General features: G+C 40.8%; 1 protein-coding gene across 1 annotated transcript in view; it reads right to left on the reverse strand.

The window, feature by feature from the left end:
* Positions 1 to 23,347, reverse strand: part of Utrn (utrophin) — a 425,608-nt gene that overhangs the window by 206,460 nt on the left and 195,801 nt on the right. Inside the window, exons 45-49 of the mRNA XM_013026944.1 lie at positions 21,976 to 22,190; positions 18,541 to 18,658; positions 16,029 to 16,234; positions 14,521 to 14,675; positions 4,510 to 4,699 (exon numbers count right to left, since the gene is read on the reverse strand). Of these exons, the coding sequence (XP_012882398.1) occupies positions 4,510 to 4,699; positions 14,521 to 14,675; positions 16,029 to 16,234; positions 18,541 to 18,658; positions 21,976 to 22,190 (884 nt within the window). The remainder of the gene's footprint in view (positions 1 to 4,509; positions 4,700 to 14,520; positions 14,676 to 16,028; positions 16,235 to 18,540; positions 18,659 to 21,975; positions 22,191 to 23,347) is intronic.

The following is a 23,347-nucleotide window of genomic DNA, read 5'->3' on the forward strand; positions in this document are numbered from 1 at the left end:
TCCCATCGTATTCTTCAGTAACTTGTAACTCTAGCCTGACATTTTCATCTTGTGTATGCCTAGATTCTGATTCTAAAACCATCTATAATCTTCCCTAATCTTGACCCTCTCCCCCCTGCCCTGAATGGGTCCATATCAACAGGGCATTAGATCCACACATACTGTCCACCAGTGCCTGGTCGCCGGTCATGATCTCTGACCTATATGGCCGCAGAATCATCTAATCACCTTCCCTCTGCCATTCTTACCAAGTGTACGTCACTCCTCACAATGTCATCAGCTAGATTCCTACAGAGCAGAGATCTCAGCACCTCTCTCTTGCTCAACATTCTTTGTGACTTCTTTCTAGTGAGAGCAGGTTAATATATAAAACACTTAGTGGGCACACAAGACCTGCTACACTCTACCCCATTCAGCTCCCAAGTCTCCAAAGAATCCATTTTTCTCTTGCCAAAACCCTCTGCGGAGGAGTAAGACCTACCCACCTTGTGGCAGGATAATGAAACATAAATCCACAAATCCAATATGATCATCCATGCTTAACAGAAAGGGCATGTGGCCTAGCATACTCCCAGAAACAAATCTTCATCTTCCACTGCGCTTCCAAACTCTCCTCAGTCAAAATCTGCCCATGATCCACTTTAAACTGAATAGAGAATAAACATCACGACTCCTGGTGGCCTTACATATGCTTGTCACAAGACATAAAGCAAAATAGTCAGTGACTATGTCATCTAAGTAGTTGTTTTATCTACACCCCTGTGAATAGATCACCAATACACATGGTCCCTGCTCCATCTTGCATGGGGCATATAGCCAAACCATGCCAGCACACCACCAACACACACCAATACACCACCAGCATGCCACCAGCACAACACTGACCAATTTATTTCATAATTTCAAATGTTTCCATATATTCCCTTTTTCAACATATACCTTCCTATTTCCAAACAAGGTTCCATTGCAATCATTGAAAAAGTGAGAATCAGTAATATGCAACCTTAAAGAAAAATTAAAATGCCTTTGTCTCAGAAATAGTCAGCCACGGAATAAGTCTCTCCCAATTGTCTATCTACCTAATTGATGCTGAAAATAAAGATATAGAATGCTTAAAAAAGAATGCTTCATCTGGGCGCCGGTGGCTCACGCCTGTCATCCTAGCTACTCAGGAGGCTGAGATCTGAGGATCACCATTCAAAGCCAGCCTGGGCAAGAAAGTCTGTGCAACTCTTATCTCCAATAAACCACCAGAAAACCAGAAGTGGTGCTGTGGCTAAAGTGGTAGATCACTCACCTTGAGCTGAAGAGCACAGGGACAGTACCCAAGCCCAGAGTTCAAGCCCCATGACTGACAAAAAAAAAGTAACACACACACAAAAAAAAACAGAATGCTTCAGAATTCCAAGCATTTAATGAAAGAACAAAGAAATGAGAAATTGTACAAATCACCAACATGTACAATGCAAACATAGGTACAAGGTAGCTTAAGATAAACAAGGAAATCTCAGTGGGCTCATAGCAAATGCTGTCTTTAATATCCTATACAATCCCAGATAATCTTAGTAATATGAAGTTATTTCTGGGAAACATTACTGAAAACATTATATTTTAATTTGAGTTGGCAGCCATTTTCTTGTTGGTATTTGCCCTATGACAAGTAATTTTGGTCTTAGTTGTCTTTATTTAAAAGATTCTCAATGAGCCAGGTGCCTGTGGTTCACAACTATGATCTCAGCTACTCAGGAGACTAAGATCTGAAGATCTCAGTTCCAATCCAGCCTAAGCAGGAAAATACATGAGACTCTTGTTTTCAATTAACTACTTAAAAAGTCAGAAATAGAGCAGTGACTCAAGTTGTAGAATGTTATAAACTTGAGCAAAAAAAAGCCCAAGGCCCAGAGTTCAAGCCCCAGGATCAGCACCAAAAAAAGAAAATATGGGAGAGAGGGAAGGAGGGAGGAAGAGAGGAAGGGTTGGTCCAAAACATTTCTATTTAAATTTATTTCTCCTACTGTGTGAAAATTCATTAACTATGGTGAAGCATTGAGACTGTGGTATAAATATATCTAAGATAAAATATCAGCAAATATCAGTAAACTCTGGAATTTTGCTGGTACTAGTCCTAGATTCATTCATTGTCTATAACCTGCTTCCTACTAAACTGCTAACCTCAATATCTGTTGAAATTAACAGTGCTACATAAATTAAATATCTATGTGCATTGGACACTCAAGGTAGAGTCCTTTAATTCTCTTAAAAAAGTAACATATTCCATCTATCATCCAATCACATTGAGAACTATCTATAGCCCCCAAAACTTCAGATGACTGCAAAGAACATTTATTAATTAATATTAATGGTAACCTTATGAGATCACAGAAAACCGAGACAAAAGAAAATTTTAATTTGCTCCTTGTCTGCCCACAGCCGTCTACCAGGTCACAAGTATAGTGTGAAATAAATAAGAAACAAGAAGTAATGTTAACTAAACAAAGGTTTTCATTCATCTTAAGAATGTAATCATAAAACCCAGAAAGAGCCTTCAGGCACAGACACAAGCTACACATATGCATGTTCCAGAATGGTTTTTTTAAAAAAAAAAAAAAAAAAACTTTTTAACAACATCGCCCCATTTGTTAGGAAATGGGAAGACTTGGAAAAAATTATATTAAGTGATGTAAGCCAGGCCCAAAGAAACATAGGTCCCATGGTTTCCATATCTGCAATAACTAGTATATGTCTGGAACAAGCAGAAAAGATCAAAAGCTATGTACATATGACCTTATAAGATGATGCTAAGCGAAATGAACCCCAAGACTGGTGCACAGAAGTTTTATCTTTGTTGCTGCAGTTTTTAATGTACTTATAATGTACTATGTGATTTTTTTTGTTTCTTTTGTATGTTCTTCCCCCATGATATAACACCTGTTTTCACTGTATTTGATTCCGGTGTCCTGCATCTTGTATATGCGTTTTTCTAATTTGGAGAGGGGAAGGGAATTAACAAAAAGCTGAAATAAGGATAAAGGTTGACTCATTGTAACAATGAGATATACAAGACAATATGTTAAAAATGAACTTTACCACTTTGAGGGGGGGGAGGATTTGGGGAGGTGGAAAGGGATGGTAGGGGAAAAATAAAGGAGGGCGTAATAATGCTCGATAGGAAATGGACTCATTAACTCATTACCTTGCTCATGTAACTGTAACCCCTCTGTACAGTATCTTTACAATAAAAATATATATTATAAATAAAAAACTTTTTAACAAAAATTATTTCAAACTTGAGACATTATAGGAATAAGAATAGTTCAAAGAGAAGCATAAAACACCCTTTACCCAAATCTTCATATTGGCTATTTAACAAAAGGAATCTGGGGAATATCTGAAGGGAGAAGAGCTCAGAAAAACAGATTCAGAAAGGTCATCGATGGCACACATCTGTGATCCTAGCTTCTCAGGAGGCTGTGATCTGGGGATCACGGTCTTAAGCCAGCCCAAGCAGAAAGTACATGAGACTCTTACTATAATTAGCCACCAAAAAACACAAAGTGAAGGTATGGCTCAAGTGGTAGAGAGAGCATCAGCCCTGAGTGAAAAATCCAAGTAAGAGCACAAAGCCTTGTGACTCAAGGCTTAGAGTTCAACACACACCAAGAGTTAGGGCTGAATTTGCTCTCAGGTCTCTCTGACAACAGCATGAAGAATACAATCCAACCTTGAAGATCCACGTAATCATCTGGGGCAGGTGGACACATGTACCAAATGACAGCAGAGCTACTAGGTTCACCAGCCTTACCAACTAATAATTGTCCCATGGATGGGATAATGCAAAGTCACCATAGACAAGGAGACCTACCCACTGAAACTGGCCATGAACTAGACTTGAAGCCAGAACAGATCCGTCCACCCAGATAAAAATGGAAAGTTCAAAGACATGAAGGCATGGTATATGGGGGTGGAAAGAAGACTCAGACATGCTAAATAAGACTTCTCATAAAGTTGCTTAAAGGAAAAGATTTGATAGAAGCACATTTCTTGCCAACAAAAAACTCTGAACTTCAGACTGCATTTACCATCATACTTATCAAGCCAAACACATAAAAATACCTCAGTGTAATAGCTTCGGTCATAAACTATGTCATAGCATTTGAAGCTTTTATATTAAGTATTTATAATAAATGGGGAAAGAAACAACCTCATATTGAGGGGAAAATGCCCTTATAATTTAGGATTCAATAAAAAGCTAACTGTAATAGGGCTTCAAATGACAGAAAACACAATTGCATCGAGCCTCTAACTCCAAATAAACAATTATTTCTTCCAGAAAACAAGGTGGGATTTTTTGTTCTCTATATAATATTAAGCAAAAAGATTTTATAGATCCCATTTCCAGAAAGCAGTTACCCGGAGGAAAGACTGGATTTCAGAATCACAAGACAGCCTCACCCTTCGCAGAAAATCACAGCACCTACTCTCAACCTTGGGGCTCCTGGGTCCGCTCACCTGCAGCTGCTGTTTGAGCTCGCTGGCCAGGATGCTGTCCTGAAGAGCGTTCTCCCGCTGAGAGGCGTCCGCAAGCACATTCGCTGTGGTTTCTGCTTCTTGAAGCCATTTCAGGAAGTTCTCTAGGTCTCGGCGAGAGGCCTGCACTGTCTTCAGCTCGGCCTCCAAGGCGCTCTGTCTGTCAGCAATGCTGGATGAAACGGCATGACAGGCTCAGTTACTGACAGAATGACAGCAGACAGAACCCAAACACACAGCCTCAAAGGAACTTAGTTATTTCACTGGATGGATCTAACTGGTAGCATCATTTAAGTGTGTGTCTAGAGTGATCCTTCACAAAGAAGTATAAGTGTCAACAAAATCCCTTCCACATTCTGAAATAATTATGATTACATTTTATTCCTATGTTTGCATATAAGTGGCTTTTCCATGTATGTATGTCAATAACATAATGGTCGACACTCAAAAGGTAATAGAGAGCTGGATACCGGGCTCATGTTGTAATCTGAGCTACTCAGTAGATTGAGATCTGAGGATAGTGGTCTAAAGCCTGCCCAGGCAGGAAAATCTGTGAGACCCTTATTGCCAATTAACTACCAAAGATGCAAAAGTAGAGTTGTGGCTTAAGTGGTAGAGTACTACCCTTGAGCTCACAAACAGTACCCAGGCCCTGAGTTTAAGCCCCAGGACTAGCGTATGCATGCACGCGTGCACACACACACACACACACACACACACACACACAGTAATAAAAGGCAATATGAACAAATATTAATATAGTTAGTGACTAAATGGCTCGAAGAAGAAGAAGAAAAATCTGAAGGAATGTTTAAAATAAAATAAAAACGAGCAGCTGGGTGGGTACCAGTGGTTCATGCCTATAATCCTGGATACTTGGGAAGCTGAAAATGGGAAAATTATGGTTTAAGGACAGCCCAGTCAAGAAAAGTTTGTGAAAGCCTTCTTAAACCATAGCTAGACACAGTAGCACATGCTTAACATCCCAGTCTATGTTGAGGGGCTGAGAACAGAGGAGAAAGTCAAAGAACAACATGCAGTTGTTGTAGGAAGACAGGTCTACTTAGTTGGCACTATTTGCAGTATAATGGTGGGTGTTTTGTTTTTGTGTTTTGATGAAAGCAGATTGGGCTCCACCATAACTACTGCAGAAACTTGAAAGCAATCTGCCTTGGTCATTCAAGCCTTATGGGCATCATCCCTCTGCTTCAACACACATGTCGAGTGATCTGATTCCTTCTTATCTTCCTAAAAACCATCTCCTCGCCCCAAAGCTCATGGATTATCTACAAAATGAACCTCAACTAATCCTCCAGGCAGTCTCTGTCTCTGTCACACCCAGAGCTTTGGTACATGAATTCCTTTAACATCAAGTATCTTTCCTCTCCCTGCTCCTAGCTTCCACTAATCTCCTTTCCAACTGACTAACTCTGATCGCCACTCCAGAAACACTTCCAGACAAAAGGGTCCCATGATTTCCCTGCAATGGCCATTAGTATCCCATGGCTGCTGAAACCAATCACCACCAGCTCAGTAGCCATTTCTTCTACAGACACAGGCCTCCATTAGGCTGAATTCCTACTGCTGAAAACTCTCCATTCATGTCTGTAGGGTATGGGTCAATCTGTTTCTGTCCTTTTACACCTTCTAATGGCCCCCATATTTCTAGGGCTCATGGCCACTTCCTCTGCCTTCAGAGCCAGGTAGAATGAGCGTAGGTCTTCTCATCACATATCTCTGACTCATTCCTGTACTTCAACCTGCACTCTTTTAGATTCACAAGATGACACTGTGCCCAACCAAGATGACCCATGGTAATCTATATCATTGTGGCAGGAAGTGAATGTTTTCCTGTCTACTGGAACTGTTTGAATTATCACTTTACCTGGTACCCCCATGTATCATAGCAACTCAGCAAATGCTTAGTGAATAAGTAAGTACAATGGGAACCATACTTCCTCAGGAGCAATATTTTATGAAGAAAATGATACAGACCCATATAAATATATTGAGATTAACATCAATAAATAATAGCTTTCTTGAATTTGGTGAAATATTATGAAATTAATCTTGCTTATATAACATAGAAATGGGCATAATAATAAACATCCTGGTGGATTTTTTAATGCACATTTATCTAGCATAAAATGTTTTATTACAAATCTCATCAACTACTAAAAACAGTAAAGATACTGAAAAAAATAAACTCTATAACAATCCAAATAATCTTCCTATTATTATAATGAATACACCGGCTAAAATTTATATTCAGATGTCTGTATAGCACTTGCCTAGCATGTGTGAGTGCCCATGTTCAGTCCCCAGTAGCACAAATATAGTGTATATATGTGAATTTGTATTCTGATTTTTTTTTTTGGTCGGTCATGGGCCTTGAACTCTGGGCCTGGGCGCTGTCCCTCAGCTCTTCAGCTCAAGGCGAACGCTCTACCACTTGAGCTACAGCGCCACTTCCAGTTTTCTGGTGGTTTATTGGAGGTAAGAGTCTCATGGTCCCTCCTGCCCAGGCTGGCTTTGAACCGCGATCCTCAGATCTCAGCTAGGATTACAGGCGTGAGCCACCAGTGCCCGGCTTATATTCTGATTTTTGAAATTAATTTATATGAAATTTCTAATACAACATACTTTAATTGTGTTCTCCTCATGCCCTACTGTACTTTTTTAAAATATTAAAATATACAGTCCATTATGCTAGATATTACAAGAACCTTTTATTCACTCTCAAGAAAATCCAAATGATTTATCATAATATTAAAAAGCAAAAACCCACAAAAAAAACAGTCATTAAAAGTAGATTGTGGGGGGGGGAGATACAGAAGGGGGGAGTGAAGGGGTGGGGGTGGGAGATGGGAAGGGATGGGAAGGGGAAACAAAGGAGGAGGCAACAATGCTTGATAAGAAATGTACTCATTACCTTGCCCATGTAATTGTAACCCCTTTGTACGATATTTTCACAATAAAAAAAAAGAAAACAAAAGAAAAGTAGATTCTCAGAGACAGGCACTGGTGGCTCACACTTGTAATCCCAGCTACTCAGGTAACTGGGGTCTAATGATCATGGCTCAAAGCCAGCCCAGACAGGAAAGTCCATGAGACTCCTATTAACCACCTGAAAACCGGAAGTAGCACTGTGGCTACTACTGTGGTGGAGTGCTAGCCTTGAGCAAAAGAGCTCAGGGACAGCACCCAGGCCCTGAGTTCAAGCCCCATGATCAGGGGGAAAAAAATGAGACTCTCAGGAGTAGGTATGTGTATTTTTATCACACAAGCTAATAAATTATCTTTGATGCTCCTCGTCCACTGTTCTCAGAAGAAAATAACCACTTCTGTCACTTACTAGCTAGATGGCCTAGCCGTCTCTTCAAACCTCCAATTTATTTATTTTTTCATTGTTAAAATAAGGAGCTTGGACAAAATCAGTGAAAAACCCATTTCAAAACATCCAGGGGTCCTTTTAAAACTACATAATCCATCTGAGAGATTCTAACACCTGCTAGGGAAGTGCCTCCCTTGTCTACCCTCAATCCTAGCTTCCAAATTCGGCTCCATTAAGAATCCCTGCTTTTGAGAACAATGTGACTGACAAGAAAGGATGAATGGGGTACACGCCCAGTCAAGAGGCTGGGAAGCAATAACTTGGAGGGTGTCTAAGATCCCTCCCCGCGCTGAGCTCCTATAGTCCAGGAGCTCAACGTAGATTTTATATTTGGAAGTTCTGATTGCTTCATCTCAAGAGAGATCAGAAAACAACTAGAGGAGATACTGAAGAAGCGTGTTTTTAAGCTGAAGAAACTTTGGCCTGAAGACAAAGGCAGAGATTTTTTATTTTTTTGGGGGGGGAGTAAATCTTTTCTGAATCTATAAAGCACAAAGGGTAAGGAAGGACAGGGTAGAAGCCTACAGAGAGAGCATTTGAAGTTTATGAGGCTCACTTTAGCCAAAATAACTTTTACTTCAATCAGAAGACATAACAGCCTATTCTTTAGTACAGACAAAAAGTACAGACTAAAATATAGTCTCCCATAAAAGATTTAGGGACATCCATGGGGTGAAAGATATTTAATAGTTTATATAAAAAGGATCTAGAACTTTTTAAGTGTAAACTCTTGGCTTTTAAAGTTATATGTATAAATTGGGTATGATGAACTATAAAATAACCAATAGTCTGCAATATAAAATGACTGCCCATATATAAAATACCATTTTAAAGATATTAAATAATATTTGATTATTTTAAGCTATAAGATATATTATTTAATTAGGCATAGATTTGCTTTTAAAAGAATTCTTTTTTGGGAGGGCTTGAACTCTGAGCCTGGGCACTGTCCCTCAATTCATCAACTCAAGGCTAGTACTCTACCACTTGAGCCACAGTGCCATTTCTGGTTTTCTGGTGCTTAATTGGAGATAAGAGTCTCACGTACTTTCCGGCCCAGGCTGGATTTGAACTGTGATGGATCTCAGCCTCCAAGTAGCTAGGATTACAAGGTGTGTGCCTCCGGCTCAGCTAAAAGAATTCTTTTTTTTTTTTTTCGGTCAGTCGTGGGGCCTGAACTCTGGGCCTGGGTGCTGTCCCTCAGCTCTTCAGCTCAAGACTAGCACTGTACCATTGTGAGCCACAGTGTCACTTCCAGCTTTTTCTGCTTATGTGGTGTTAAGGAATCAAACCTAGGGCCTCATGCATGCAAGGCAAGCACTCTACCACTGAGCCACCTTCCCAGCCCTAAAAGAATTCTTGAACACAAACAAATGCTGGTTTTGGTTTTGGTTGGAGATTTTTTTTTTAAGGTTTTAACAAAGAAACTTCTTAGGAAACTCAGAATTATATGTGTTCCGTTTTTATGTGTACTTGAAGGGTGACCTTTACAGTGATATAGGATTTAAATATATTTACCTCTTTTAGAATAGAAAAATAGTAGTATCAGTATTGTGAGTGGCAGGTAGAAAACCTAAAATGAAAATATTCCTGAAGCTTTTCAATGTCTACCTCCACAAGGTAAATTGGTTCTTTTGAAAATAAAAGAACATCTGTTGGAAATATATGTTAAAGTAGGCTATGAGAAAAATGCATTCAAAATGAGTCACTGCAAATATGTTCAATGATCTCTCATAGATTATAGTAACCAACATTTGTCCATAAAGGCTGGGTCATCACCAAGATACTTGAAAATTCACTCACTGGACCAAGTGCAGTGGCTCATGCCTGTAAACAGTTCATGAGATCTTTATCTCAACCAATAAAAAACAGACTGTGGTGGTACAAGCCTCTCATCCCAGACACATGGAAAGTATAAGTAGGGGGATTGTGATCCAAGGTCCACACTAATGGCAAATGCACACAGTGGGATTTTCACACAAAGGTTGTTGGATATCACACCGTGTGCCTTCTGTTCTTCAAGTAGCATCCTACAAATGTCTTCCAACAGTTCCAACAGTCCTGCAAAATATGAACTTGTTGGGATAAGGACAAGAAGAAAAAAAATCTATAGTAATTAGTGATTTAGAAGAAATTACAACACACCTCTCTTTGTGTTATTTTCTTTATGATACTTTACTATACACATATACCTATATCTACACATATACAGATATATACATAGACACATACATATGTACACACATGTCAAATGTTAATTTATCCCTGGAATATCCATGTGTAAGGCTAAAATGACCTTTTTAAGTCTCTAATCAACTATCCATACTCCCAAAGTTTCAACGAATTAAGCATTTCTAGTCAGAAAACCCGAAATGCTCCAAAACCTAAAACTTTTTGAGTATTGACAAAATGTCACAAGAGGTAAAACACAGTATTAAACTGTGTTTCAGATGTAAAATGACCTTCAGGCTATGTGTATAAGATATATGTGCTTTGGTATGTTTGTTTTACAATGATCAGGGTTTTATACATGCTAAGCAAATATTCTATCACTGAGCTATACCTCAGACTATCTAAAGAATATCTGAAAAATAAAAGAGTTTTGTATGTAAATTTGGGTCTCATATCCTAGATATGTCATGATGTGTATGTTAATCCTCCAAAACCCAAACAAATTCTGGTCCCAAACATTTCAAATAGGGGCTATGCAATTTGTACAGGCACATTTGAATATCTCACTTCACACTAAGTTATTAGTTAACTCTCATTAAGAAACGCAAACCCAAATGCTAGTGGTTTATGCCTCAGGAAACTGAGATAGGAGGATTGTGGTAAGAAGCCAGCCTGAACAGGAAAGTCTGTAAGAAAATCATCTCCAATAAAGTAGCAACAAAACAAAATGTGGAAGTATGACTCAAGTGGTAGAGTGACAATCCTGAGTGGAAAGCTAAGCAACAGTGTGAGGCCCTGAGTTCAAGCCCCAGTACCAGCACCAAAATATACATTAAAAACAAGGGTGAGCAGGATACAAGGTGCGGTCTGGTAGCACAGACCTGTGATCCCAGCACTCTGGAGGTTGAGGTAGGAGAATCATGAGTTCCACACCAGCCTGGGCTATCCTTACTAGCTCGCCCAAGAAAGCTCAAAGGAACAGGAAGTCTTAAGTGAAAAAGGCAGTTGTCAAGATATGAAGACTAGTTAGAAATATTAGACATAGATTGCTACACACCCAAAAATCCAGGGTCAGTTGTATTTGAGAATTAAGAATTTTTATGCATTTGAACATAAATGTTTCCACGTTAAAGATTACCCATTGGCAGGACTGGGGTAACAACCCAACACATTACTATTTGTGCAGCCAGAGTAAGGCCATTTCATACTTGGTGGCATAAAATCTATACTAAATAGCCCCAGGTCAACTCAAAGCTTTTTGTTATCAGAGCTATTCAGGATTTCACCATTACAGATCAGGAACTGGGGACCTGTAGCTGTAAATGGTCACGTTACTTAGGTCAACTGCAATTCATACAAAACTTTTCCTTGGAAGCACATATTAAAATCCAAATACTGCCTTCCACTAATACCATCCCATGTGCCTGTACCTCTGTGCCTCTCCCACATTTGGCTAGCAATGATGTTTATGAGGAATCCACCTGGGAGGAGGAGCAGAGCCCGAGGGGAAAGGCCTCGCAGACCTTTCAGAATGGTCCCAATGACCAAGAGAGTCTTCCCAATGGTCACAATGCTGGAAGAGCTTCACATTACTCAGGGAAGCGCTTAGCCTGAACAATACAGAATAAGACCCAGTAAGAAAAAGCACAGACAGATGAGAGGGGCAGGGACACAAGCAGATCGAGCCATAGCTGACACTGAGACAACAAAGAAAAAAAATAAAACTCTTGTTAAAGAATCTATCTCTACAGGTGGAAGACTTGAATTCCACTCCCAGCTCCATTGGTGAGAGCTCTGTGATCCTGGGTAATGGCTTAATAACTATGCAACACAGAAACAGATACATCAAAGTACTAAAACCTCATTGGAGAGGGAGAATCTCAAAGGATCCTTAGAGAAGAGCTAATAAAAAAAATGAAAAACATTGATCTGGATAAGCTGAAAAGTCATTTGTAGTTCTATCTTTGCAATAATATCAAAACACACTGGGCAAAGGTTAAGCCCAACGTTTGAAGCCAGCCCCAGCAGGAAAGTCCCTGAGACTCTTATCTCCAATTAACCACTAAAAATTCAGAAGTGGTGCTGTGGCTCAAGTGGTAGAGTGCTAGCTTTGAGTAAAAAAGCTCAAGAGACAGAGCCCAGGTCCTGAGTTCAGAAGCAAAAAAAAAAAAAGTCAAAAGTTCAAAAGAAGCTGAATAGCATCTCCCATAAATTGTTTAAGAAGCAAAACATGATTTATGTATGCCAAACAGAAGTCCACTCAAAATAGTTGAAAGTTGTAAATATTAACTCATTAAAAAAGAAAATTTGAAGAAGTGGCGCTGTGGCTCAAGTGGTAGAATGCTCACTTTGAGCTGAAGAGCTGAGGGACAGCGCAGGTCCAGAGTTCAAGCCCCACATCCGACCAAAAAAGAAAAAGAAAATTTGAGTAGAGTATAATGGCCCATTCTTACAGTCTCACCTACTGAGGAAGTAAACACTATAAGATATCAGTTCAAGGCACAACTAGGCAAAAGCACGAGACCTTCTCTGAAAAACATAGTAAAAGCAAAAGAACTGTAGAACTGTGGCATAGATCAAGACCAAGTGGTAGAGTTCTTGCCAAGCACGTGTGAAGCCCTGAGTTCAAAATCCAGTACCTCCAGAAAAGAAAATGAGAAGAGGGAAAAAAGAAAAAAACTCCCAATATATAAGAACTTTAATTGTCATTCATGAGGGAATATGTTAAACTGCCATTGTACTGTATTTTCTCAGGTCCTAATAACAAGATTATCTAAATCATGACTGAATATTAATATAATTACTTCTTTCCCCCAAAATGTGTGGAAAGAAAATAGAACAACTACTTGTAACCATAATAAAACTGCAGCCCTGTGGCTGTCTTGGGTATGATAAATGAAAGATGTCCTTGGAATATAATTCATTTCTAATTGCCTCTTCCATCTAATCTAAGTACTGCTGTAGGCTGTCTTAAAATATTTACAAAGGAAAGCAAAAAAGAAATTGGGGTGCTAAATAAAGCAGGACGCTTACTTCTGAGTGATCAATTTTTCTGGTAATGTTTTGTAACAAAAACAAAGTCATAACTCTTCCATGTGGAATTTTTGTTAATGGATGAGTATGTTTAAGGACTATGTCAGTGTTCAAGTTATTTTTAATTAACCTTCTTCCCTGCCTTACTGATATGATCCTTAATCTAGGCAAACAACCTTTACTAATATTAAAGTTGTACTAAAATACTACCATTCTGCTTTAACATTTCACAAAGTTTTATATTTGCTACCCTAGTCTTACATTCTCCAGAGTCTAAGGTAAAGCTAGCCATGTCATTGGGCTCATGATGCTCTTCTTGAGGTTTTTAGAACTCCTGTCAAGGCTCCAAAAATCAAAGTTCAAGGCCAGCCCAGGCAAAGTACTAGAAGACCCTACCTGTAGCAAATAAACTAGGCTTGGAAAAAATTCTAGTAAGCAAAGTAAGCCAGACCCAAAGAAACACAGGCTGAACGGTTTCCCTCATTTGTAATAACTAGAATATGTCTAGGATATTCTTAGCAGAGGATCACAATGTAACCAATAAACTAGGAACATGACTCAAATGGTAGAGCACTCGCCTAGCAAGTGTGAGGCCGGTCATTCAATCCTCAGGACTGAAAAGAAAAAGAAAAAATAGATTCTAACTCATAATAACACCAAGTAATATAGAACATTCTTTCATGTCAAGTTGTAGTTAAATGCCAGACTATATCACCAGGAGTTATAAAGTGTTCTGATATTGTTAGCTTTACTCATTATGAAATAAGTAATCACTACAAAATTAGTAATCATATTATCCAAAGGTATCTCTAAATATGTGGGTTCCTTACAAGAGTACTACAAAATCTATTCCAGATAATACTACAAGGCTCAAGAAAACTAAAATACACAATATTCAAGGGAAAAAGTTCATAGCAGAAATTCAAGTATATATTGTAGAAAGAGACATTGTAGCCAAGTGCTGGTGACTAATGCTGGGAGTCCTACCTACTCAGGAGGCTCAGGTCTGAGGATCGTGTTTCAACATCATCCCAGGCAAGAAAATCCATGAGACTCTTACCTCCAATTAACCTTCAAAATGCTAGAAGTGGAGCTATGGCTCAAGTGAGAGAGCACTAGCCTTGAGCAAAAATAGCTCAAGGACAGCTCCCAGTCTCTGAGTTCAAGCCCCAGGACAGAGATGCACGCGCGCATGCACATGCACACACGCGTGCACACACACACACACACACAATTCTACACTAAGTTTGGTATTACTGACTCAGTGTATCACAGTAGAGAATTTTTAAGTTAAACTTCTAGCAGTCACTCACTTGGCCTGCTTCTAAAGAAAGCCAAAGCAATCAAACCCTGAACCTGAAGATAGTCATTTACTGGCAAGGTCTGCAGGTTACCTTTGTTTTAGATTGATCCATGATGTTTTCAAGTACTCGGTGGTTTCTTTCACATTCCTTGTGTCATCGCTCCCATATTCTTCTAGCAGTTTCTGCAGCACATTATCAAACGCCATGACAATGCCATCCCCGGGACCCAGCTCTTGAAGCAACAGCTAAGACAGAAGTTGAGATACGTTTGTTAGACCCAGAGAATTCCCTAGCAACAAGTATTACCTCACCACTGAGACACTTAGGACAATTTTACAGGTTTCACACCCAGATGTCCCAAAGCAGGGAGGAGGGGGGGACATTAGAGGAAAAATTCTGGCATATAAGCTCAACCCAAAATAATTCTAGAAGTAAAAAGGAAAAATGTCTTAAGAATCAGATTTACAGCAGATGACATTTAAGAAATGATCATTCCCTCAAAATCCATGTGTCCTTCTATCCCTCCTGCTATACTTCTGACTCGTACGGACCATGTGTGTCCGACAGCAATGCACACACAGCTCCTCTGCATGAGATGGAAATACTTTAAGTGTTCAATATCATCAACTCTACAAGTGATCACAAAAAGATACCTAATATTAGAAGAATAAAGTATTTCTTTTTTTTCAAAAAAAAAGATACCTAATATTGATAAAAATAGTGTGCTTACAAAGGAATTAAAAGGAAGTAAAGTTGGGAACTAGCTGGTCACATCTCAAATCCCTAGCTGCTCAAAAGGCTGAGAACTAAGATCACAGTTTGAAGCTAACCTAGGTAAGAAACTTCATGAGACTCTTAACCCGAATGAACCATCAAAAATCTGGAAGCAGATGGTGTGGCTCAAGTGGTAGAACACCAGCCTTGAGCGAAAAACCTAAAGAACAGTGCCCAGGTCCTGAATTCAAGTACCAGCACAAAAAGATAGACAGACAGACAAACAGACAAAAGAACTAACTTATTACCTGACTTACAACTGTACCTCAGATGAAAATCCCAGGAAATTTTGTAAATATAAAAAAACCTCTAGGGAAGAGGTTTTAAGTATGAGACTAACTGAAGCTTCTGATAATCCCAAAAATGTTCTCTTTCTAGATGTTGGTTCATGGGGAGGATGTGATTCCATTTATAAAAATGCATCCTTTCTCCTTGTTTTACCTCCAGAAATTTCTCAAGAACATTCTTCTTTTTTTTTTTTTTTTTTTGGTCCAGTCCTTGGGCCTGAACTCTGGGCCTGGGCGCTGTCCTTCAGCCCTTCAGCTCAAGGTTAGCGCTCTACCATTTGAGCCACAGCACCACTTCCGGCATTTTTCTTTTTGCTTATGTGTTGCTGAGGAATCGAACCCAGGGCCTCGAGCATGCAAGGCAAGTGCTCTACCACTGAGCCACCTTCCCAGCCCTCAAGAAACATTCTTGATCAGTGTCTTTACAAGACTCTCAGTACAAAAACATCATGACAAGGTCCAGTTAACCAAGTAAAGAAAAGAATTATGTCCCATAAAATGCTGTTGCCCCCAAAAGCACTGGCTGCTGCGTCTTACTTGACTGTCAGCAAGCTGCTTGGTGAGCGGCTCCCTGCGGGCCTGCTGGAGCATGTAGAGCCGCGCCTCGTATCTTCTCAGCAGCTCCTCCGTCTCTTCCCTGTGGTCGTCCCACCGAAGGCTGTCCACGGCCATGTCCTCCAGCTGCCGCCGCCGCAGCTCCACCCCGTGCTGCGTGCTGTCCCACTGGCTCTGCACTGTCTCCACTGCAGGGAAAAGAATTCCCCAAAGTGACTCTCAGGACAGGGAGAGATACCTGATCCTGAATGCATCATAAATCAATCTGCAGATAGAGAGAATGGGGACCGATCAAGTCTACCTTAGCAATTCTGAGTACATGCCCACTATGCTAGAGAGAAGATATGTTCCTTTTTGAGACAGGGTCTCACTCCGTAATCCAGGCTGACGTTGAACTCAGTATCCTCCAGTTAAGAGGCTTTTCCATTTAATAGGTAGTAATGAGGACCATGTACTTGCTAAACAGGGGGGAAATGGAAAGAAAGAAAAGAAAGGAAGGAAAGAAAGAAAGAAGAAAGGAAGGAAGGAAGGAAGGAAGGAAGAGAAAGATAGAGAGGGAGGGAGGAAGAGTGGGAGGGAGGAAAGGAAGGAAGGAAGGAAGGAAGGAAGGAAGGAAGGAAGGAAGGAAGGAAGGAAGGAAGGAAGGAAGGGGTCATTAAATGGGAAGAGAGAAATATTCAAGAAAAGAAAACCCTTATAAAAAACAAACCTTAAAATGAGTTCTGATGAAACAGTGGGGTAAACAGAAAAAGAAGAGATCAGATGACAGTAGCATGGAATTTAAGTTTGTACAATGTGAAGGTTTTGTAAAGTTTGGTGCCATTAACAAAAGAAGTCCCTAGCCGAGTGAAGGGAAATGGGGTCACTCCAAAGCCTGCTAGTAGGCATGATTAATCACTGTCCATTAACCAAAAAAAAAAAAAAAAAAGAGGGAGAAGGAAGGAGAGAATGTCTTTTTTGGGGGGAAAAAAAATCAGCCCGAGAAACACCCAACAAGAAAATGTCCTTGGCTACTCAATCTCCCAGGGTAACCTCCCAGCCACCACATTTATTTGGAAAGCAAAGCACACCTATCATTGCAAAGACTTGACTTTCTCCCCTTAGGGCAGATTTGACTTCATTCTCCCAGCTTACATTGTCCTACCTGTATGTGTTAAGTATCTAATTCCAATGGGGCTCTTCGGGAGGCCCAAGGGCCAGAAAGTGAATACCATGCAAAGGAGAGAAATCTAAGAGTGGCAGAGTCTACAATAAAGTTATGGGGAGGGAGTCTAGAGCATGAACTAAAGATAGAAAACATGGTCCACTGGGGACAGAAGTGGGGGGAAGACTTCACAAAGTAGGGGAGATGACATTTTAGATGCTGAGTAGAATTTCACCTGGGGAGAAAAGGCCAAAGCGGGGGGGGGGGGGGGGGGGGGGGGGGGGGGGGGGGGAGGGAGAATTCAGGGGGAGGGCTGGGGAGGGATAAAACATGAATAAAGGTAAGGGGACCAGGAAATGTCAGGCCATGTAAAAAACAAACAAACAAAAAGTATATATAGCACAGAATAGCTCCCAATGGGGCCAAGGGCAGCAGAGGGGGTGGAAATTAAAGCCGACCGCAACAGTCCCCAAATGCCATTCTTAGGGAATGAAACTTTATTCTCAATATCACACAGATCAGAGTGGTGATGAGCTCATATGCGAAGTCCAAACTGGGCTCCTCATTCGCTGTTTCTTGTATTATTATTTTGTTGTTGCTTAATGCCCATGTCTCACTGATGTAGCCCCAAATCAGTGCAACTCACATAGGCACACACAAGCAAGTGTGAATGAATTTTTGAGGTGAGCTAGGGCATGATGACACCCGGCTTTAGTGAAGAGAATGCACTGTCAGAAGGATTCACAGTCTATGGGTTTCTCTAAATCCTGTTGCTCTGGTTCCTTTAAAAGAAATCCTAAGCCAGGTACCACTGGCTCACACCACTGGTTCATACTAGCTACTCAGGAGGCTGAGATCTAAGGATCATGGTTGGAAGCCAGCCTGGGAAGGAACGTTCATAAGACTCTTATCTACAATTAGCCTGCAAAAAGCCAGAAGCGGAGGTATGGCACAAAGGACAGAGTGCTAGCTAGGAGCAAGAAAGCTAACAGACAGCACCAGGCCTCAGTTCAAGTCCCAGTGCTGTGGCACACACTCCACATACTCACACACACAGACACTCAAACTTCTAGTTTAAGAGGAAAATAAAAAAAACTCTAACATGTAAATAATTGCTTCAAAGTACCATTGATATCTTAGGACTGACTATAAGAAATATTTAAGAATTTGTAAGGAAATTGTGACAATGGTTACAAACAGTAAAATACAAGAAAACTATTGTTTATAAGAATACAAAATATCAAGATTAATTTCTAATTTGTTGAGTCTTTGAAAGTGTATGTATGTTTGGGAAAAACGGATGATGGCACCTATCTTTTTAAACAACAACAATTTTTAAAAAAAACTTACATTTTTCTGTGATGGCGGTTCTCAGATCCGAACTAGAAGCTTTGTTTTTCAAATTCTGTGCCAATGTGAAGACATAATCGAGCTGAGGATGGCGCTGTTCTAAGTCAGCCTTTGTGATCTGGGAAGAGAAATGGTAAGGAAGGAAGGTCACTATGCTCGAGGATGACAAACCTCACAATGCCAAGCAGGTCTGCTCACATCAGTGTTATTGTTTTCCTCAAAGTGCCATAGAAAGGGTGCCTGGGTTGGACTACATGTCTTGAGTACAAACTTCAGTCCTTTTCATCAACCACCTGAACTAGGTACCTTTCCGTTAAAAGACTGTTCCTTCTGCCTAGTATGGTAGTACACACCTGTAACCCCCGATACTAGGGTGGATGAGGCTGGAGGATGCAGAATTTGAGGGCAATCTGGAATACAGAGCAATACCCTGATTCAAACCAACAAAGCCACTGTGTTTGAAAATGCTCTAGAAACATCAGCAGCCATCAGTACCACTGCCAGGTGTATCTCTTCTGTATCTCATATAACAAATGCTGTATCACAGAAGGAAACATGCTGATTTGAGTAACTGTGAATTAAATTATCTTAGACAGGAAACTGATGTTTCTTCTACATGGCTTGTGTCTCTTAGTATTGATGCGGGGGGAGGTGTTAATTTCAGGAAAACCAAGTGTTGGAATAATAGAATTTATAGATAGCCAGAAAAATTAGAAAAGACAATTGACAATAAATACAAGTCAGTAAAGGCTGGTATACTGAGGGTAGGAGTCCACTGGTATAATTCCTCTGAACAACTAACAAAATGAATACCAGGAAGCTGAAGAGTGTGTGTGTGTGTGTGTGTCTGTGTCTGTGTCTGTGTCTGTGTGTCTGTGTCTGTGTCTGTGTCTGTGTCTGTGTGTCTGTGTCTGTGTGTAGCGGGGGGGGGGGCATTATGTGTAAATTGAGCTATGTAACTTAAGGATAGAGATGGGAGGGGAAAAGATTGGGGAGAATGATCTGCAAAGGGTAACACTGATTAAGGTGCATCGTACTAAGCTGGTGCTGGTGGCTCACGCCTGTAATCCTAGCTACTCAGGAGGCTGAGACCTGAGGATCCCATTTCAAAGCTAGCTGGGGCAGGAAAGTCCTAGAGACTCTTATCTCCAAAAAATGACTCAGAAAAGGCCAGAAGTGGGGCTCAGGCTCAAGTGGTAGAGCACTAGCCTTGAGCACAAAATGGTGTCCAGACCCTAAATTCAAGCTCCCAGGACCAGCAAAAAAAAAAGGATGTGTTGTACTCATAACCTGACTTCTGGAACTGAAACCCCATTGTACAACTACTTAAGAAAAATAAGTATTTAAAAATAAAAATAAATAAATAAATACTTAAACACAACTCAGGTAGCAATGGATTTTCCCAGCCCGCTCCCCTGAGAAATCCACTGGTTTTGTACATTTCAGTCACACCCCCAGTAACAAGCAATATTCCTAAAGGTGTTCCTTGCTGCTCTACTCCTGATAGAGGAGCACCTTTCTGTTCCCTCCCTTCCCAATGGCACAAGGATCCCCTCTAAACAATAAATCTACACCTCACTCACTCCAAAGCCCACTCACACCCATGCCTCCTCTTTCTTAACTCCTCTGATTGCGAAGGCATCTTCCCAGCCCCTCAGAAACGACTCTGCAACTTGATGTAAGCAGCTCCTGCCTCCAATCCATCCGCGTCTCCTTACGAAAGCAAAGCACTCTTATCACCAGTTCGCAGCCGCAATTCAGAAAAGAAAAAGAAATAAGGAGAAAGAGAGGAGAAAGAGGCCAACGGTCCCAACTGCACACAGACCAAATCTGCAGGACTGCGCATGACCTGGAAGGCCGCTGAACCTGAGCTTCCTGTCTCATCCCCCTCCCACCCCCACCCCCGCCTACTTCTTCACTCCAACACAGACCCCAGCCTACCCATGCGAGTCTTTATTATAGTGTTTACGAGATATGCCACGCATTCTTTCCTGAAGTTGAAATCTTATAGCTAAGAGCAGAATGTGGGGGGAGATGTCATTACACTCGATGTACACACGTGAAAATGCAAGCAGGTAATTCAAGGGGATGAGTGGGTATGGGAGAGACTCAAAAGAATGACAGAAGGAGGGACTTTGATCAAGATGCCTTTACTCCTAGACTGCCCTGTTGAGTTGACACCCACTGTAAAACTACTTAATCCCACAGCCCGCTTCTATCAATCATGCTGGCTAGTCTCACAGGTAGCCTGCACGGCTCTGTGGCTTTGATTAGACCAGGTCTTGCCACAGAAACATATCCCCTTAGCCCGTTCACTGCTCCACCTTCTTCAAGTTCAGGCTTACCACTAATAGGCGAATCATAAGAGCATCTACCCCATGAGACACTTAAAGAAGCAAGTGCGGCAAAATACGCAAAAAGCCTAAGATTACTGACATTAAGCATTTTGTAAGTCAGTCCTAAGCACTGTGATCTTTTTGCACATTTCTATTTGAAACATTCTTTTTAGTAATCCTCTACAACACAAACCCCAGAAGCTAGCACACACTAAAAAGAAAAAACAATTCTCAAAGTGTCTTTGACTTTTTTGCTTTCTTTGGGGGGCTGGGGGAGGGGGCAGGGTACTAGGGTTTGCACTCAAAGCATAGACACTATCCCTTAGCTTTTTGCTCAAGGCTGGTGCTCTATCACTTGAGCCACAGCTCCACTTGTAGCTTTTTGGTGGTTCATTTCTTGCCTGAGCTGGCTTTGAACTGTGACCCCCCCCCAAGATCTCAACCTCCTGAGTACTAGGATTATAAGAATGAGCCACAGGTGCCCATCTTTTACAAATATAGTAGACAGTATATGCACAGCAATAAAATGAGTCTAGGATAGTCTCATCTCTAAAGTCAGAAATGAAATAAGCTCACTGTGAAAACTTAAGTTGAAACAATACTTTGGGAAATGATCCTATATCACTTCGAACATTAAATGTGGCATCAGCTTGTATGTATACAAATATCTTCAATTTTAAAAGTATACTGAGTCTTTAGCTTTAGTTAGTAAACTTGATCCTATGAATTCAGGAAAAGTTTCACTCTCTGAGAGTTTAGTGAGAAAGTTCTGAGGCTTGAACTCAGGGCCAAGGTGCTATCCGCTATCCCTGAGCTTTTTTGCTCAAGGTTGGTGCTCTACCACTTAAGCCACACCTCCACTTCTGGCTTTTTCCTAGTTTGTTGGAGTCTTACAGACTTTCCCACCTGTTCTGGCTTTGCACTGGGCTCCTTAGATTTCAGCCTCCTTGTACCTAAGAACCCAGGTATGAACCACTGGTTCCCAGCAAATAAACTTTTTTAAAAAACCTTTTTGTCCCAGAGTTTAGTACAAACAAGGTCATCTGACCAGGTCTGTGGGGTGGTGGTGGTATGAAAAGCCTTGACTCTCAGCACCTACTTTCATCCGGGAAACTGTCTTATTGATCTCTTCCACATCCCCAACAGTGACAATGTTGGACTTCAGCATCTGGTCAATCAATACCAGCCAGTCTGCTAGTTCTGTGATGGTTTTATCCAGATCAGCAGGAACCGAGATGTCTGGGGCTCGGTAAGACTGCACAGGGATGTCTGAAGCGGATGATACTAGCGCCACCTTTTGGACAGTAGAATGAACTGAAATAAAAAAGTCAATTGGGAATAAGTCAACAAGGATACAATTATGGTGGTGTAAGGTGATATGCAGATGTGTGTGCTTGAGTAAAATCTAGCTTGATCAAAAAAATTCATAAGAATTTATTTTTTCTTTTCATAGTTAAAAGTCCAGTAATATCCACATCTTTGGTAGCCATAAAGCCAATTCACACAACTCTAGTCCATCAATAACTCACAGATAACTGAGAAAAAAATAAAACTATAAAAATTATAACTACCAGAAAACTAAAAGCATTATTTTATTTGGTCAAGATGTTTTGCTTAAGTTAAAAGAAACTGATTCATGATTATCTATTCCTTGCTTAACCTCATGATATGAGCATATTTTAAGAAATGCTAAAGTAAGGGCTGGGAAGATGGCTCAGTGGTAGAGCCTTGCATGCATGAGGCCCTGGGTTCGATTCCTCAGCACCACATAAGCAAAGAGAAAAAAGCCAGAAGTGGCACTGTGGCTCAAGTGGTAGAGCACTAGCCTCGAGCTGAAGAGCTAAGGGACAGCGCCCAGGCCCAGAGTTCAAGCCCCATGACCGGACCCAAAAAAAAAGAGAAAAGAAAAGAAATGCTAAAGTAAATACCTACATAATACTGCAGTCATCTATTCACTATTTATTACTTAACTCTTTCCTCCAGCTGGATATAAGTATTACTCCTAAAATGTATTCTTTTCTCTTTCACTTTTTTTTGTGTGTGCCAGTTCTGGGACTTGAACTCAGGGCCTGAGCACTCTCTCTAAGCTTTTGTACTCAAGGATAGCTTTCTATGACTTGAGCCACGACTCCATATATGGAATTTTTTTGGGGGGTCCAGTCGCGGGGCCTGAACTCTGGGCCTGGGCGCTTTCCTTCAGCTCTTCAGCTCAAGGCTAGCGCTCTACCACTTGAGCCACAGCGCCACTTCCAGCATTTTTCTTTTTGCTTATGTGGTGCTGAGGAACCGAACCCAGGGCCTCAGGCATGCAAGGCAAGCACTCTACCACTGAGCCACCTTCCCAGCCTTGGAACTTTTTTTTAATTGAGATAGGAGTTTCACAAACTTTCCTGCCGGGGCTGGCTTTGAACCACAACCCCAGATCTCAACATCTTGAGTAGGTAGGATCATAGGGGCCAGCCTAAAATTTA

This window comes from Dipodomys ordii, unplaced genomic scaffold, assembly GCF_000151885.1.
Source record: "Dipodomys ordii isolate 6190 unplaced genomic scaffold, Dord_2.0 Scaffold98, whole genome shotgun sequence".
Lineage (NCBI taxonomy): Eukaryota > Metazoa > Chordata > Mammalia > Rodentia > Heteromyidae > Dipodomys > Dipodomys ordii.